Here is a 15,000-nt window from a genome sequence, read left to right as displayed (position 1 = left end):
AGTGCGGGTAAATGGTTGCACGTACTGGGAAACTGTCAGAAATGGTCAGAGTGGAAGTGTTGGAGTGTACCTGAGCCCAGCAGCATTCCCAGGACGATGGAACCTCTGTGCTGCTCTGCGTTGTAGAGGACAGGAAAACAAGAGCGCACACTCAACTTCCTGCAGTCCCCTGCAAATACACCCCGACACAAGCTGTCCACAGCTATGTCTGCTAACTACACACACACACACACACACACACACACACACACACACACACACACACACACACACACACACACACACACACACACACACACACACACACACACACACACACACACACACACACACACACACGTTACCTGTTTAGTTAAGTGAATCTTATGTAATTACTGTTAGAGACTAGCTTCACGTTTCCATGTCTTCCTTAATAAATACACTCGTGTTTCCAAATGATAATCCTCGCTGCATCATGAGTCCCTCCCTCATAAAGAATGAGATAAACAGCTGTCAGGTATCTACACCTGCTCATTCAGGCTTTGGTTCAGTCTGAGTTTTTGCCGGCCTCCTGGTCACGCGTCAGCTCTTTGCTTCAGAACCTTTAGAGCTGCCTACAGGGGTCACTGGGCTGAATGTTCAAGCAGCTCTAATCTGAATACCGACTGGGGTGCATGATCAGGCAAGCACACAGGAGTTTCCACTCTAACTGAAGGGCTGCTGCGGTTTTGTTTCTTTTAGTAAGGGGTCTTTTTGTGGGCCTTTGCAAAAGCAAAAGTGCAACTGGAAAACATTTGTCTGGGTTTGATAAGATGTAAGTATATTGCTGATGAAAGGAGTCTTATTGAAGTTACTAAATCAGCGAAGTTTTTCCAGACTGAACATTTTGAGACTGACATCAGGTCACTTTTGTTTGGGTTTCTTGTTGCTATATTTGGCTGGTGTTAGGTCAGTAACTTGGTTTCAATGATGCCGTTTGATTTGTGGCTCCTGTTGCATCTCTGTTTTTGCCATGTTACCACAGGTTTATTGAAGCGACTGTGTGTGGGGCTTGTTTACTGACACAAAGTTCTGCTCACCTCCTTTCCTAGCCTCCTCGAAACGAACGAATGGACTGACTCGTCGTCGTTCTTGGTTTTATTCACCAGGATCTCAGCAGCGACGCTCAGCAGCAGCGGCCGAGAGAACGGTGGGACTGTCCGCACAATCCCACTGAAAAAATGCACAAGGAGACGGAGAGGAAGACGGAAAGTTACAGGTTACGCTTCGTGATTTCATTTGAAATATATGTATATTTATACAGCCGGTCGACATTCAGCAGCACATAATGCAAAATCAATGTTTGGTTGATTCAAATGTTTGTAAACACTCACCTGATTCCTGACGGCATCTTGTGCAGCTGACCATTAACATACAGGTATCTGTTTCTGGAGGCAACGTGGCTGTAGCTGACCGGCAGGATCTCCTCTCCAAGACCCAAATCATCCACCTGCAAACGCACACACACGCACAGACAGACACACACAGACACACACACACACACACACGCACAGACAGACACACACAGACACACACACACGTCCAGGTTTCAGTCTGTCGTGGTCAGTTCAGCTCTTATCAACAGTTGCTGTGATTTGGTCTCAGTGTTGCTGTTATGATATGAACTCACCATATTGAGCGTGTTGGAGCCCACCGCCCCTGCAGGTCGAATCCCTCTGGGTCCATGTTCAAACACTGCTCCATCTGATCTCCGAGTGGACCACAGCCAACCTCCAAAACGACTGCTTGCCTCTAGAAGGATGACCTGTTTGGATATTTAGGTTTAAATCCTCTCAAGATGTGCGCAGCAATGACCAAGAAATGAAAGACAAGTGAAACGGTAGTAAGAGGCACAACATTTCATATGAACATCTTAGTGACCTTCCTGAATCTTCATTTGCATATCTCATGTTTTAGATGTTCCTGGAGGACATAAAGCCCTGCACCTGCACAGGAAGTCCTTTAATCACTACATCCTTTCACACTGGACCCACTCATGTCTACAGGTTTTGCCGCACATTAAGTTTCCTGCTGCGCCGAGGAAAGAGCATCACGAGCACAGATGTGGAGCGTGATATACTCGTGCATCGACCGCGGTGCGTGGCGATGCACTTTCCCGCGACCAATAGAAGCAAAGCCTGCAGAACATGAACGTTCTGCACACGTCCAAGTTTGGTCAACTTTTCCACATACAGGGACCTCCAGAGTCCTTTCAACGGCTCCGTGGACCTCGGGGGGACTATTGTGGAAACGACACACTCTTCACTAGTCGGCACAGTTTCAGAGCTTTAGTGCTGATGAATGAGCGATACATGTTTTATTAAACATTTGGATATAAAACGACACAGACCCTCGTAGTGGATACAACGAGGGACACAATTTTTTGAAATGAAGGAGCATCTCGCAGCCGCAGAGCAGCGCGCTCAGCGCAACACAAAGTTGGGTCATTCGCTCTAACTAGCAGTGAGGTCAGCGCACTGATGTGAAACAGCCTTCTTATATAAAGTGTCCTGAGATAGGTGTTAAATAAAAGTGAACAGAACTGAGCACACAGGACTTCCTGCCCGTCTTAGCTGAGGACATTTTACCAATGGAATTTCTAACCACATCTCGAGGTTTCACTTCCTGGTTTGATGAGGGTTAGAAAAATGAGGGGTAGGCTTTCAAATCCAACTCTGGACTAAACAGGGAGCCAGTAAAAGAAGCTAGTGTGGGGGAAACACCACCTGCCTTTGTTCCTGTACTTACACTGCAGCACGTGGGATCCGCTGACTCCCTTTCAAGCGCACTTTTCAAACAGCGCAACAATAATGAACTTCAACCAGCAACAAGCAGGTTTTCAGCTCACTGTCACAGGGTGTTTCTAACATCTGCCAGATGTAATAAGGGTGCTCGAGAAACTTGCTTCATACATGGAGGGTTTTTGTTCCCAGCTTTTTTCTCCTAATCAAACAAAGCATGTGTTACCTTGGTAACCTGGGGGCTCTTGCACAGGTAGTAGGATGCAGCCAAACCCCCAATCCCTCCTCCAAGGACAGCGACTGTTCTCATTGGCCAACTGCAAACACAAATGAAATCAAGAAGAGTGAATATGCTCGTCCGGTTTTTGGACACACGTTTGTTTTGGGGGTTTTTACGCCACCATGGTGAACGTGAAATGAAGAACCGAACTTAAAGGTTTAACATTAGAATGACTGGATTAACCATCCATCTCCAGACCTTAACTCTGCTCTGTTGTGAGATTCTGAGGGGAAGTGAAACACCTGCTCATGCGAGCTAACAATCCTATATGTTTAATTCAATATTAGAGACTAAAGCTGAACCTCTGCTTCATGGCAAACAGACTGTAGGATAGACAAGCTGTGAAACATACTGATGGACCTGAGCTGGGGTGGAAATTAGGACCCACCACTGGCCAAATGTGGGTAAATTTATGAAGTGGCGTGTAAATTTAAAACGATGCACAAGCCACCGTGTCAGGTTTAAATTAAGTTAAGGTGTTCATACTGTGTTACATCAGTGTGTACAGGTACACATGTGTGATACACTGTAAGAAAAAAATGTACTGTACAGAAATGTAACACAGTTAATTAGTTGGGGTGATCGTGGCTCAAGAGTTGGGAGTTCGCCTTGTAGTCGGAAGGTTGCCGGTTCGAGCCCCGGCTTGGACAGTCTCGGTCGTTGTGTCCTTGGGCAAGACACTTCACCCGTTGCCTACTGGTGGTGGTCAGAGGGCCCGGTGGCGCCAGTGTCCGGCAGCCTCGCCTCTGTCAGTGCGCCCCAGGGTGGCTGTGGCTACAATGTAGCTGCCATCACCAGTGTGTGGATGTGTGGATGACTGGTTGTGTAAAGCACTTTGGGGTCCTCAGGCACTAGTAAAGCACTATATAAATACAGGCCATTTAAGAATAAATGATACAATTCATAAGGTTTGGTTGTTCTGGCCAAATGTTACACACAGAAACTAGCGGCTGGTAAAATGTTTGGAAGATTTTTATTTCCAGCCCCGACCTGAGTGTAGCTGATAGCCGATAGCTGGTAAAGATATAGCCGACAGTTGGTTTATCAGGCCTCTCACTCTGTCACCCTCCACCCTGTCAGTCTGTCCAACCGCCCACCTTCACACAAAGAGCCCTGCAGCCTGGCAGGAGGCTTTTTGTGTAGTTGATACTTAAAAGAGCAGAAATAAAGGAAAGAATTCCAATTTTCTGTCCTTGGTGTGTCGCCTTTATCCTCAGTGGATTAGGAAGCACGGCGGTTCAGTGAGCTGTCATTTGTGAGATGTGGTGAAGCCAGCCGCCTCTTATCTGACGCGTAAATGTAAGCTTCGGGCACGCGCATCTCCTTCAGTGATGATCAGACTCACGCACGCGTATGCGCGTGCACACGTTGCAGAGTCTGATTGCATCATATTCATATAAAATCATCTTTAACAGTTGACGTGAAACTTTCAGCACATTTTCTCTCATCAGTTTCATCTCGAACTGCTTTAAAAACTGTAAACAATGTGATGTCATGATGTGACGTCATGTTAACATTTTATTAAAACTCATCTGTGAACTTTTTAAATCATGTTTCAGCACAGATGTGAGCATAACTGCCCTTTGATTTTTTTTAATATTGCAGCTGACAGACATGAACCCAGATGTTACCGGACCAGAGGAACGACGTGCAGAAAGTTCCACAGCAGGCCGTGCCCGCGCACGGCGCGTTTCTACACCATGTTGAGCAATCAAAGCGCTTCACGTAACTTGTGCATTCACCCAGTCACACCAGCACAGGTGGCTTAGCTAACTAACATCTGCACACATCCCGTGGATGCATCGGAGACGAACAGTCAGTATCTCGCATGCAGACTAGGCTCGAACCAGTTCTGCCACCTCAGCTACAGCCACCCACGCGCAATGTGTGCGTGTGCTGTTATGCGTGCGCGAGTCTACAGACGCTGCCGCACAGCCTAGTGTAGACGCGCAAGAAGGTTTACGCGCCGCATAAACATGTCAGCAGAGCTGTGGCACGCTGCTGACATTTCCAAACAACCCGACGACAGGTCACAGTGGAAAGTGTGAACGAGCGTACTTTGGCAGGTGGACGATGCCCAACACCATCCCCGTGAAACAAACACGCGGGCTGTTACAGAGTCTGCGCCAACAGCGGGCAGAGCCGCTTCACGGTCAGCGTCCTGCTGCCGAGCTCGGGCTTACCTGTAGACGAGGCACGGCAACGAGTCCGCGCTCCGCAGCCTCCACTCACGACCACAATAACGCTTCCGACTTCGTCTTGATTTTAGATTTTTATTGGCAGCTGGCAAACAGCTGAATGGTGCATTACCGCCACCAACTGGTGTGGAGTGTGGTCTGGGTCTCAAATCCAAACAGCTTCCCCTCTTTTTAAAACTGAAATAAGGCCTGATGACCTTTGATCACAAAGGTCCTATTTGATGTTACTGAGCATGTTTCCTCCTCTCCACAGTAGTCACACTCCCCCGTATTATGTTACTTATTACTTATTTCCTGACTCCACAGTGTGCCGGAATCCATAAAAACACCTGTAAGTCGCATCACGTGTGTTCTGAAACGTGTTTGCTGAATCTCTGCTCCACCGTCTGAGTGACTGTAGACGGACCAATGATGAGCTTGAATCTGAACGAATGACTGCATGTAATGGCCTCATGCCTGCTACCCACTGAAAGCTAATAGTATTGTGAGCATTTCTCCGGTGTATACTGAAAGTCCATCATTAATCCTTTTCCCTATTTCAACCGTAAACTCCGGGACCACAGCTACACCAGTTTGACCAGCTGTGTTTGTATATATTTGAACATAATTATAATACTGGTCAATGAAATTCTTCTTTTCCAATAATGTGAAATCTACTGTGGCATCAGGAAGTATCCATGGAGGTGTAGCTGGTAACGGCCCTCTTTGACTGATGTCTAACTAATCCAGTTTAAATTCTGTTGCTTGCCGTCCCACAGTCCATCCAAAGCTCTTTGTTTCCCGCCTTTCTTTCTCCCAGCAAGGTTTGATTACTCCTTGTGTTGGAATGCTTCCAACTTTCAGACTCCTTCAGAATAGAAGTACATCCTGACAGGAAAGAGTTTCCCGTTTTCGACTTTACTGCTGCCAACTGGTTCAGGTGTGACTCAAATAACAGCAGCGCAGTTTAACAGTGCAGGTGAAAAGGTCAGTATTTGCTTTATTTATGTGGCCCTACTTCTGCTGGGTTTCAGGTTTCATCAGAAATGCTCAGCGGGCACGAGGTGAAGTACTGACAGTTAGGACTCCTCGGTCTTTAAGGCTTTTAGGGTTAGAGCACAGTCAGTGTGCATGCTTCAGCTTTTTAGTGAGGTAGAATCCCCCAACATGCCCCTACAGGACCACTAAAGTTTAAAAAGCAAAACAACAGCAATCGGAGAGTCTGCGCAGTTTAAATTACAATTTAATTCCTGACAGATTTGTTTCTTTGTCGCAGCATCTTTTTCATTGTCATGCAGAAAAACAGTCGTTCTCCTTTTGCTTGTTTTCTTTTTTCCCAGCAGGTGATCCTGCAGATCGTCTTTTCTCGCTGTCCTGCTTCCCCTGTTTTTCTTTCCCTCTCCTTAGTCAAACTTCTCTTGTCTACGTCTTTCCCTTTCCTAACCCCAGTCACGTCTGTTCTGACTGTAATAACTTAAAAGTTAAAAATAAATAAATAAATTATAAAGCTCAATCGAGTGGACCAGTATAGCAAAGCTGTAATGATCCACTTGGGAACATAAATCTGTGGGACATTTTTCTTGGCCTTCAGTCAATAATTCTGATGCTACAGTGCTGAACGGGACGGCAACAAAAAACAACAAAATCAGAGTTTTACTTTTCAAAAACTACTAGACATCTGAAGGATCCTAAAAATGGAAAATAATGAAATCTTCCTATGGGGACATGATGAGATGCCAGTCTTTGAAAAATGAAAACTGTGACATATTGAACTGCATGTGAAACAGCTTAATCAACAGGCGGCCGTGGTGCAGCCAACCAGACTGAATCTGTGGTCCAAGCCTCCACAGGGCTTTGAATCTGTTGGAGCTAAATCAATCTGCAGGACCAGATCAACTTGATCCTCTTCTTAAGTTGGCTGCAGATTTCATAGCTGAACCACCAACTTACATTTTTAATCTTAGCCTCTCAGACAGTAGAAATCTGCCTTTGTTGAAATAACTACAGGTCCATATCTAAATCCTCTGTTTTTGCAAAAGTTCTAGAAAAGCTTATTAATATTAAAAGACCTGTTTGGACAAAAATTCAGTTCTTTCCCAACATCAGTGGAGATTCAGACAACAACACAGCACAATAACCGCTGCATTAAAGTGGTTAATGACATCATTGATGTAATGGGCTGTTTTAGTAAACAGACTAAACAATGTTGGTCTATCTGTAAATGCTGTAAGCTGGTTATCAAATTACTTGTCAGCAAGAACACACTGTGTCCATGCTGGGTCTTCTTCCTCTTTCCCCCCACTATCCAAAGGAGTTCCTCAGGGCTCCGTACCAGGACCGTTGCTTTTTTCTCTTTACATAAACAACCTTTGAGATAACTTATCAAATGCTGCATTCCATCTTTATGCAGATGATAAATTATCTCTTGTTCATCTCCTTCAGTAGCACAAACCCTGCAATTTCTGCAGTCTTTCAGTCCTTGAACTCAACTTAAGTTGGTGTTAAATGCAGAGAAATCCCAGTTCATGTTATTCTCAAATGGCAAAGAGTTGCTAGCTACGTCTCCTAAGATTAAAACCATTCAAGGAACTGAAATTGAAATGTTCTTACGAGTATCCAGGGACTGTTATAGATCAGAATTTATCATGTTAAAACTCACATTCAAAGGCTTGTGTCCAAGTTTAAACTAAGCAACTTTTTTAGAAATCGATCCTGTTTCTCCCTCCAAGTGAGAAAACACTAGATTCATGCAAGGTTTTTCTTTCTTTTTACCTGTATTGGATTACGGTGACGTGCTTTTTATGAATGCACCTGCACACTATCTAAAGAAATCTGATACCGTCCACCGTTGTGCTTTACGTGTCATTACTGGCACGTAAAGACCTTCCCATTGGTTGGTCTTTATAAATCTCTCCTTGGGCTGGTTCCCTCTTATCTGTGTGTTTATATGTGGAAAACAACCAATACAGGCTTCGTTCTCATAATATCAGACAATTGATTGTCTCAAAACTCAGAACAGAATTAGGAAAAAGGGCTTTTAAATACGCTGCCCCTGCTTCCTGGAACATCTGCAGAAGGAACTGAAATAGTCAGAAATGGTTCCCTGAGGGGAGTTTAGGTCCGTCTTAAAGGAACAAGAGAATAATTATTTTAGTGTGATTGTTTTAATGTTGCTCTTAATCATCTGTTATTGTAAATATTTCACGTTTGTGCGGGATATTGTATTTGTTTTCATTCTTATGTACTTGTGTGGTACATGTATTTTGACTTTTGCTGCCATGATGCCAGGTCATTGAAAATGAGATGTTTACCTGGATAAATAAAGGACTAATAAAAAATATATAATAAAATCTTCAGGACCAAACCCGAATGTGCAGGGAAGTAACTCTCTTATCCACTTTGGAAAACCCCAACATACAGGATTCAAACCAGTGGCTATAGGGATGCTCACCACGGCACATATTCACTGAGAGGAACTCCCAAGTCCAGCAGAATTCACTCCCTCTCAGGGAGACTGGTTTCCAGAACCCAACCTCTGGATATATCAAGCCAATATCTCTCAACCTCAGATAGCAGTTCAGATACCTTCCAACCAGAAAGCTGACAGTCTGTGTTCCCAAGAACGTTTCAGCAGTTGTTTGTTGGCTCACCAAGTAGCTTTGGACTTCCCTGATCCCTGCCCCACTCCTGTAGGACAGGGCGCTGGTGACTCCAAACTAAGCAGCACATTAATAATCGCTTTTGATGTAGAGAGCTATAAAAAAAATAACCCAGTGAATAACATCAAAATGAAAGCAATCGTCTCCTTAAGCTATGCAGGCAGTTTAACTAGGCTGCTTTCTCAGAGACAGACTGTTGGATTTCAGCATTCGTCACGTTTTGTTTTTGTAAACAAGCTTTTAAAACTTTCACAAAAAGACAAAACTTACTGTAAACACCTGTTTTAAGATTTAAAATTGTTGTTAACCATAATCTTAAAAGCACAGGTTGACATGTGATTCTTTTAGACCAATCATCTGACAGTTGTAGTATATAAAGGGTACAACCTCCATTTTGTTTGTTTGAATGTTAGCTAAAAAGTGCTGGTATGAGTGTGCAGGTGAACGCAGCGTGAAAGAAGAAAGCGCTCAAAGCACCACACAAGCTTGATTCCCTGTAAAAGCCGACGGGTGAACCAGAGTGGTCATATACACGCTGAAGGCTGAGCTTTATCACTGTACGCCTGTCAGTGTGATGCCTGTAGAATAATGATGAACCTCTGAATAAAGTCACATTTTTTAAAGAATATTGTCACTTCTTAAATAAATTAATATGCACGATATTATCAGCCTCCTGTTCGCCTCTTCAAACATCAGCAATCCAATCATGCTAAAGTTTAACTTCTCTTCCACTTAATGCCTTTTGACCAGCTGTGTCTTTTAACTTCGAGATCTCAAATTTCAACAGCACAAAGTCCTGTCAGTACATCCTTCCATCTTTTCTGCTCATCTGGGGCCAGGTTGCAGGGCAGCAGCCTAGGCAGAGAAGCCCAGACCCCCAGCCACATCCCCAGCTTCTCCAGGGGATCACCAAGAAGTTTCCAGGCCAGCTGAGATATATAATCCCTCCAGCGTGTCCTGGGTCTGCCCCGGGGCCTCCTCCCGGTGGGACATGCCCAGAACACCTCGTCCAGGAGGCATCCTTGTCAGCCACCCAAACCACCTCAGCTGGCTCCTTTTGATGTGGAGGAGCAGCGGCTCTACTCCGAGCCTTTCCTGGATGGCTGTCTCTAATCGCAGAGGGTCAGCCAGGAAGAAAGCTCACTTCTGCCGCTTGTATACGCAATTCTTTTGGTTACTACCCAAAGCTCGTGACAATAGGTGAGGGACGAATGTAGATCCACAGGTAAATTGAGAGCTTTGCTTTTACACTCAGCTCTCTCGCCACCACAACAACAGCATCCACATCACTGCAGCCGCAGCACCAATCCGACTGTCAATCTCTCGCTCCCTTCTCCCATCACTCATGAGCTAGACCCCGAGATACTTAACCTCCTAAGACCCGGACTCTTCCACAGCAGCATTTTTAATTCCTCTTTGATATTTGGTCACATTGGGGCCTGATGAATGTAAAAACAAAGAATTGCCAGATTTTTTTTTTTTTACCTTACTTTTGTTTAAAGTTTTGATACAACAGTAGCAGCATAATGTCCTTGTAAGTGGATATCAGGCCCTTGTAGAGCAGAACTGAGTATTTTGGTCTTTAATCGACAGTACTCTTGAAGAACTGTCAATTTAAAAAAAGCTTCCAGTAGATTCCTAAATATCAGACTTGGAAAAGCGTCTGCTTTGATGATGAACCTTTTCTGCAGAGTGTTTGCTCTTTCACTCACAGCTGAAAATCTCCATTCAGGGAAGGAGGCACGTCTGTAAGATTTAAAGTCAGTTGAGGAAATCGCTCAGCCCGGCAGCGCGATCTACAGAATCTTTGTTCCCAAGTCCTAACCTACGAATGAGTCGGGCGAGGGTTGAGCTTCTTACTCAGAAGTGCAGCTGCTTCTTTCCATCAGGTCATCACAACAGATCCATTACTTGCAGGGCCAACATACTGTACATCCAGTTTCTTTGGCAATGACCTTCATAAGTGCAGGGTGCTGCAGACATCAGAGCCAGCGCATAGCTACAACTCAACAAGTTGAAAGAACAACACACAACTCACCTTTGTAAGGTCAGTGATCAGGCAATGGTTGATATTCAGTAGGAAGTCTCCTGATGCCCAGTTCCTTTCTCCTATTTAGTTTGTGGTGGTATTAGCACCGAGCTAACAACTACAAGTGTACCACAGCTCATTTTCACGCCTTTAATTAAGACAAAAACCTTATTGTAGCCTGACTGTTTCATGTGTAACAGCTGTTATGATGACATGTTTCATTAATTCAGTGGATATCCACACTTCTTTAGAAAGTGTGGTGGCTGTACGAGGAGCAAGGACGGAAAATGAGAAGTGCAGCATTCAACCTGACAGGGCGCGACGATCAGATCAGGAGGAAGAAAAGCAGAAAGCTGATGTTTGTTTGACTTTGGTGTGCAAAAGTATACTCTTTATTCTTATTATATATCCAACTTTATTTTGCCCCAACCCTTACCCTCCACCCAGCCCCACAACCAGTGGCATTCCCATGTCACCAGTTACTGTCACTGTTACAATAGCCAATCAGAGCTCACCTGCAGAAAGAAGGCAACCAAACAAAAGAAGAGCAGAAAAAAGGGTTACTTTCAGTTTGTTTTTTTCTTGTTAAATAGTAATAAATACATTGAGATGCAGTGGTTCTTACTTTATCCTTTTCTCATTAAGCAGAAGGGTTAAAAAGTTTCTTTTAAATTTTCTGTTTCTATTTCTTTGTTATTTTTTTATTGATCTGTGTTGGATCTTTAGCAGCAATCCGGACCAGTTGTCATGGTGATTAGCAGCACAGAGAGGAGGAGCTTGTCTGGAGGAGAAAAAACAACAGGAGAAGGAGAGGAAGAGGAAAGCAGGGAGAGCGTGAGGCGGAGAAGGAGGAGGAGGAGATCCCTGTGAGTGTCAGCAAGGCATCAGTGTCCCGTGACCACCTCCTCCCTCCGTCTCCCTCTCGCTGTCCGTGCTGCTGCGACCAAAGAACATCAGAGGAAGAACAAACGCAAAGAAAAACGAGAGAGAATCCGCCAGTCCTCAACCACAACCTTTCAAATCGCCCCGTCTTCTTCGTGTAGCAGTACATATATATACACATACATATGCATATTATATATATATGTATGTATAGCCTCCTGCCTGCATTTACACCTACTTTCAAAATGGGTCCTTTTTCACTTCAACTGTGACCTGACTTCGACGTGTCAGACTGATCAATAGACACCGTCCGTCCAGACCAGCGAGGGGGGGGGCCTGCTACAAATCTGATCTCATATCTTACAACACACATGCACGTGTTGCAAACAGGAACAGACCAATGCGAGCACGAGCCCTCCTTCAGCTTACAGCTACTTTATGGAATAAAATGGAAAAACTTCTCTCTCTTTCCCCTTCATCCTCCTCCTCCTCCTCTCCAGACTCAAACAACAACCACACAGAACACACACTCCTCAAACCCGAGAAAAAATCAAATGATATTAATCAACACTAAAATTAATAAAAACAAACTGGTCACAATCATTCCTTTCCAGTTACAGGCGCGACAAAGACAAACTAAAACAGGAAAAAGGAGTTTCCCAGCATCCTCCTCCTTCTTCCTCCTCCTCTCATGCAGTACAAAGTCTCCTTCAGCACAAAGTTCACCTCTTTGTCTCTGAACTCTGGCTGTATGTGTGTAGTTGTAGTAGTTGTAGTTAAAATTGTATGGCTTTAGGGCATGGTTCAGGTTTTATCAAGAGTTGGCTGGCCCCTCGTCTGAGTCCGGCCTCCCTCTGCCTCCCCCAGTGGGGTTATTGTTGTTGGAGGCAGGGTAGTAGTCTTCAGGGGGCTGGGCTTGTGGCCCTGGGGCGGTGGGAGCCGTCCGAGTCCGGAAGGCAGACAGTCCGATTGGCAGAGCGGGGCAGAGATGCAGAGCCAAACTGAGAGGCCTCCATGGAAGACACCGCCCCCAGGTGGTGCAGCCCCAGGGATACACTCACATCCATGCTGTCACTCATCTGGGGCGAGGATCCCTGTGGGCCCCCCCCTCCGCCGATGCCTGTCTGTCCACCCTGCCTCAGGCCACGGCCACCATTCCCATGGTGGGAGTAAGTTGGGTGTGGGTGGTGGGGCGGGTCCAAGAAGTGGCGCTGGTGTTGTTGGGAGGCAGCTGGCTTATGGAGCAGCAACTGGGTGTATCCTGGATCCTGACCCCCACCTCCGCCATCACTGCCTGGCCACATTCTCATCTGCTGCTGTGAGGGAGCCTAGATGGAAAAGAAGAGAGACACGGTCAGTGGGTTGGGATTATAATGGGACCAGTGACAGCACCATCTCTTTTCCACAAGCACCGACTCAACTCTGTCCTTGTGGTAGTACGCGGCACCAGACACTTCTTTAAGCTACGCGGCCAGGGTTCCCATCGAGCCGTGTAGAGATGACTAAATGCCACTGATTGGCCAGGAAGCGACCAATCAGTGGACTGGTCGGCTACATGCAACCGCAAAGACGGCGCGCTCCGACGTTTTTGTGCCCGGCGGCTGACGACAGCATCCAGACAGAGCGAGTCGACTGTTTTACACACAGATGACATCACGGCACTTTCAGGCTGCTTTGCTATGACAACCCCACCCACACTCAGGTGGTGCTTAACAATTGAAACCAAGAGTAGAGTTGAGTAGAGAAGTCAGATGGTGCCCAGCAGGTGCTACTGGAAAAGAGGCTTATTTGATGAATATTATGGGAACTCCAGTAAGATTTGGATGGTTCAGTTCCAGGTTACAGAGAAGTCCTTTACAAACAGGCTGGAGCACGAGCGTTTAAGGACAAAATATCATGATGAATACTGGTTTTCATGGATGGAAGTGAAGAGTTTGCTATGCTTATACTGTTGTCTTTCACAATTTTTAAAGTCAATATGCAGATTTTCAAAATAAAACTACTCAAAAAGGATTATGGTCAGAAAAAACTAGTGTGGGCAAAATATTTCATCACTGCCAACAGGAATGAAGCTGCTAAAGTAATCTGACCCGGGATAAACATTCCCTGCAGCAGCGAGTGACTGATGCAAAGGTCCTCATACCGTCTCAATAATTCTCTGTTATTGTGTATGCAAACAGTGACAGTGGTACCTGAGGGCTGGTCATCTCATAGTCTGAATGTGTAACAGCAGAGTTGTAGTAACGATTACTGTAGCGGTAGTTGCGGTTGTCATTGGAAGAACCACTGGAGCCACCTGGAAATAATTGACACCAACATTAAATTCACACTTGAGCACAGCTTTACTTCATGGATTTATACTTTTAGCTAAAACAAGCCATAATGCATTCATTCTGTGTGAACTAAAAGAAAGACATTTACAAAAAAGAAGAAGAGGAGGGGCGTGGCTTCAGTAGGGTGGTTAGAAGGTCCCGCGCCTCTGTCGGGTATGTACCCCGCCACGAACGCTGGGCGTTCAGCTCTGACTCGTAGCGTGTTTGCGCGACGCTGAAGAAGACTAAAGAGTGGATCTGCTTTTCCTGTCACCCAGAATGAACTCGCCTGTCTCGCCACTTTCATGTTCATCAAGAAAACTATGAAAACCTGACTGAGAAATAAAGTAATGTGCTGACAGGGACAGGGAGGGTGACCGTGCTGCAGTGTTTAAGTACATAGACCCTCCATTGAATATCACTGGGTCACATCAAATCTGTATTATGAAGCACTAACGCCCAGCAAACAGCATCCTCTCAGCAGTTTCACTACACTCCTGCCCCGGTCTACTTGATCCTAACAAAATCCTGCTTGAGACATTTTAGGGATGAAATCTAAATCGCTACCATTTCTTTGGAGCTGTGACAAGGATGACATATTCCTCATTCTAACAGATACGGAAAAAAAGTTCAAGGAAAGCTGGTGCAGAAAGAGAAGAGTCTACATTACCAGAGCTAGAAACAGAGCTAGTAGTGGAGGCAGAATGAGAGTGGTCCATGGCAGGAGAGGTGGATGTAGATGAACTAGTATTGGTTCCTTCATCTGTTGTTTTCTTGAAGAAATTGTGCTGCAGGGCATAGAATGGCGTGATGCGGCTTTTAGGGTCGTAGTCCAGCATGCGCAGGATCAGGTCTGGAAGAGGACAAACACTGACATAATGATGGGTGGCCAGCTACAATTG

General features: G+C 45.3%; 2 protein-coding genes across 3 annotated transcripts in view; both read right to left on the bottom strand.

Annotated features, from left to right (window-relative positions):
- Positions 1-5,429, bottom strand: part of ppox (protoporphyrinogen oxidase) — a 12,859-nt gene extending 7,430 nt beyond the window's left edge. The window contains exons 1-6 of one of the 2 annotated variants that reach the window (XM_040049935.1): positions 5,223-5,429; positions 2,986-3,076; positions 1,649-1,783; positions 1,353-1,468; positions 1,059-1,191; positions 71-215 (exon numbers count right to left, since the gene is read on the bottom strand). In XM_040049935.1, coding sequence (XP_039905869.1) covers positions 71-215; positions 1,059-1,191; positions 1,353-1,468; positions 1,649-1,783; positions 2,986-3,069 — 613 coding nt within the window. In that variant the 5' untranslated portion in view covers positions 3,070-3,076; positions 5,223-5,429. The remainder of the gene's footprint in view (positions 1-70; positions 216-1,058; positions 1,192-1,352; positions 1,469-1,648; positions 1,784-2,985; positions 3,077-5,222) is intronic. The other variant, XM_040049934.1, reaches the window with a different exon arrangement.
- Positions 5,430-12,331: 6,902 nt separating this feature from the next.
- LOC120745246 overlaps positions 12,332-15,000 on the bottom strand; it is a 5,481-nt gene continuing 2,812 nt past the window's right edge. Inside the window, exons 5-7 of the mRNA XM_040049965.1 lie at positions 14,769-14,991; positions 13,979-14,082; positions 12,332-13,114 (exon numbers count right to left, since the gene is read on the bottom strand). Of these exons, the coding sequence (XP_039905899.1) occupies positions 12,689-13,114; positions 13,979-14,082; positions 14,769-14,991 (753 nt within the window). The 3' untranslated portion in view covers positions 12,332-12,688. The remainder of the gene's footprint in view (positions 13,115-13,978; positions 14,083-14,768; positions 14,992-15,000) is intronic.

Source organism: Simochromis diagramma, unplaced genomic scaffold (assembly GCF_900408965.1).
Source record: "Simochromis diagramma unplaced genomic scaffold, fSimDia1.1 OVJJ01000021.1, whole genome shotgun sequence".
NCBI lineage: Eukaryota > Metazoa > Chordata > Actinopteri > Cichliformes > Cichlidae > Simochromis > Simochromis diagramma.
The sequence above is the reverse complement of the archived record's forward strand: the minus strand, read 5'-3'. Positions and strand labels throughout refer to the sequence as shown.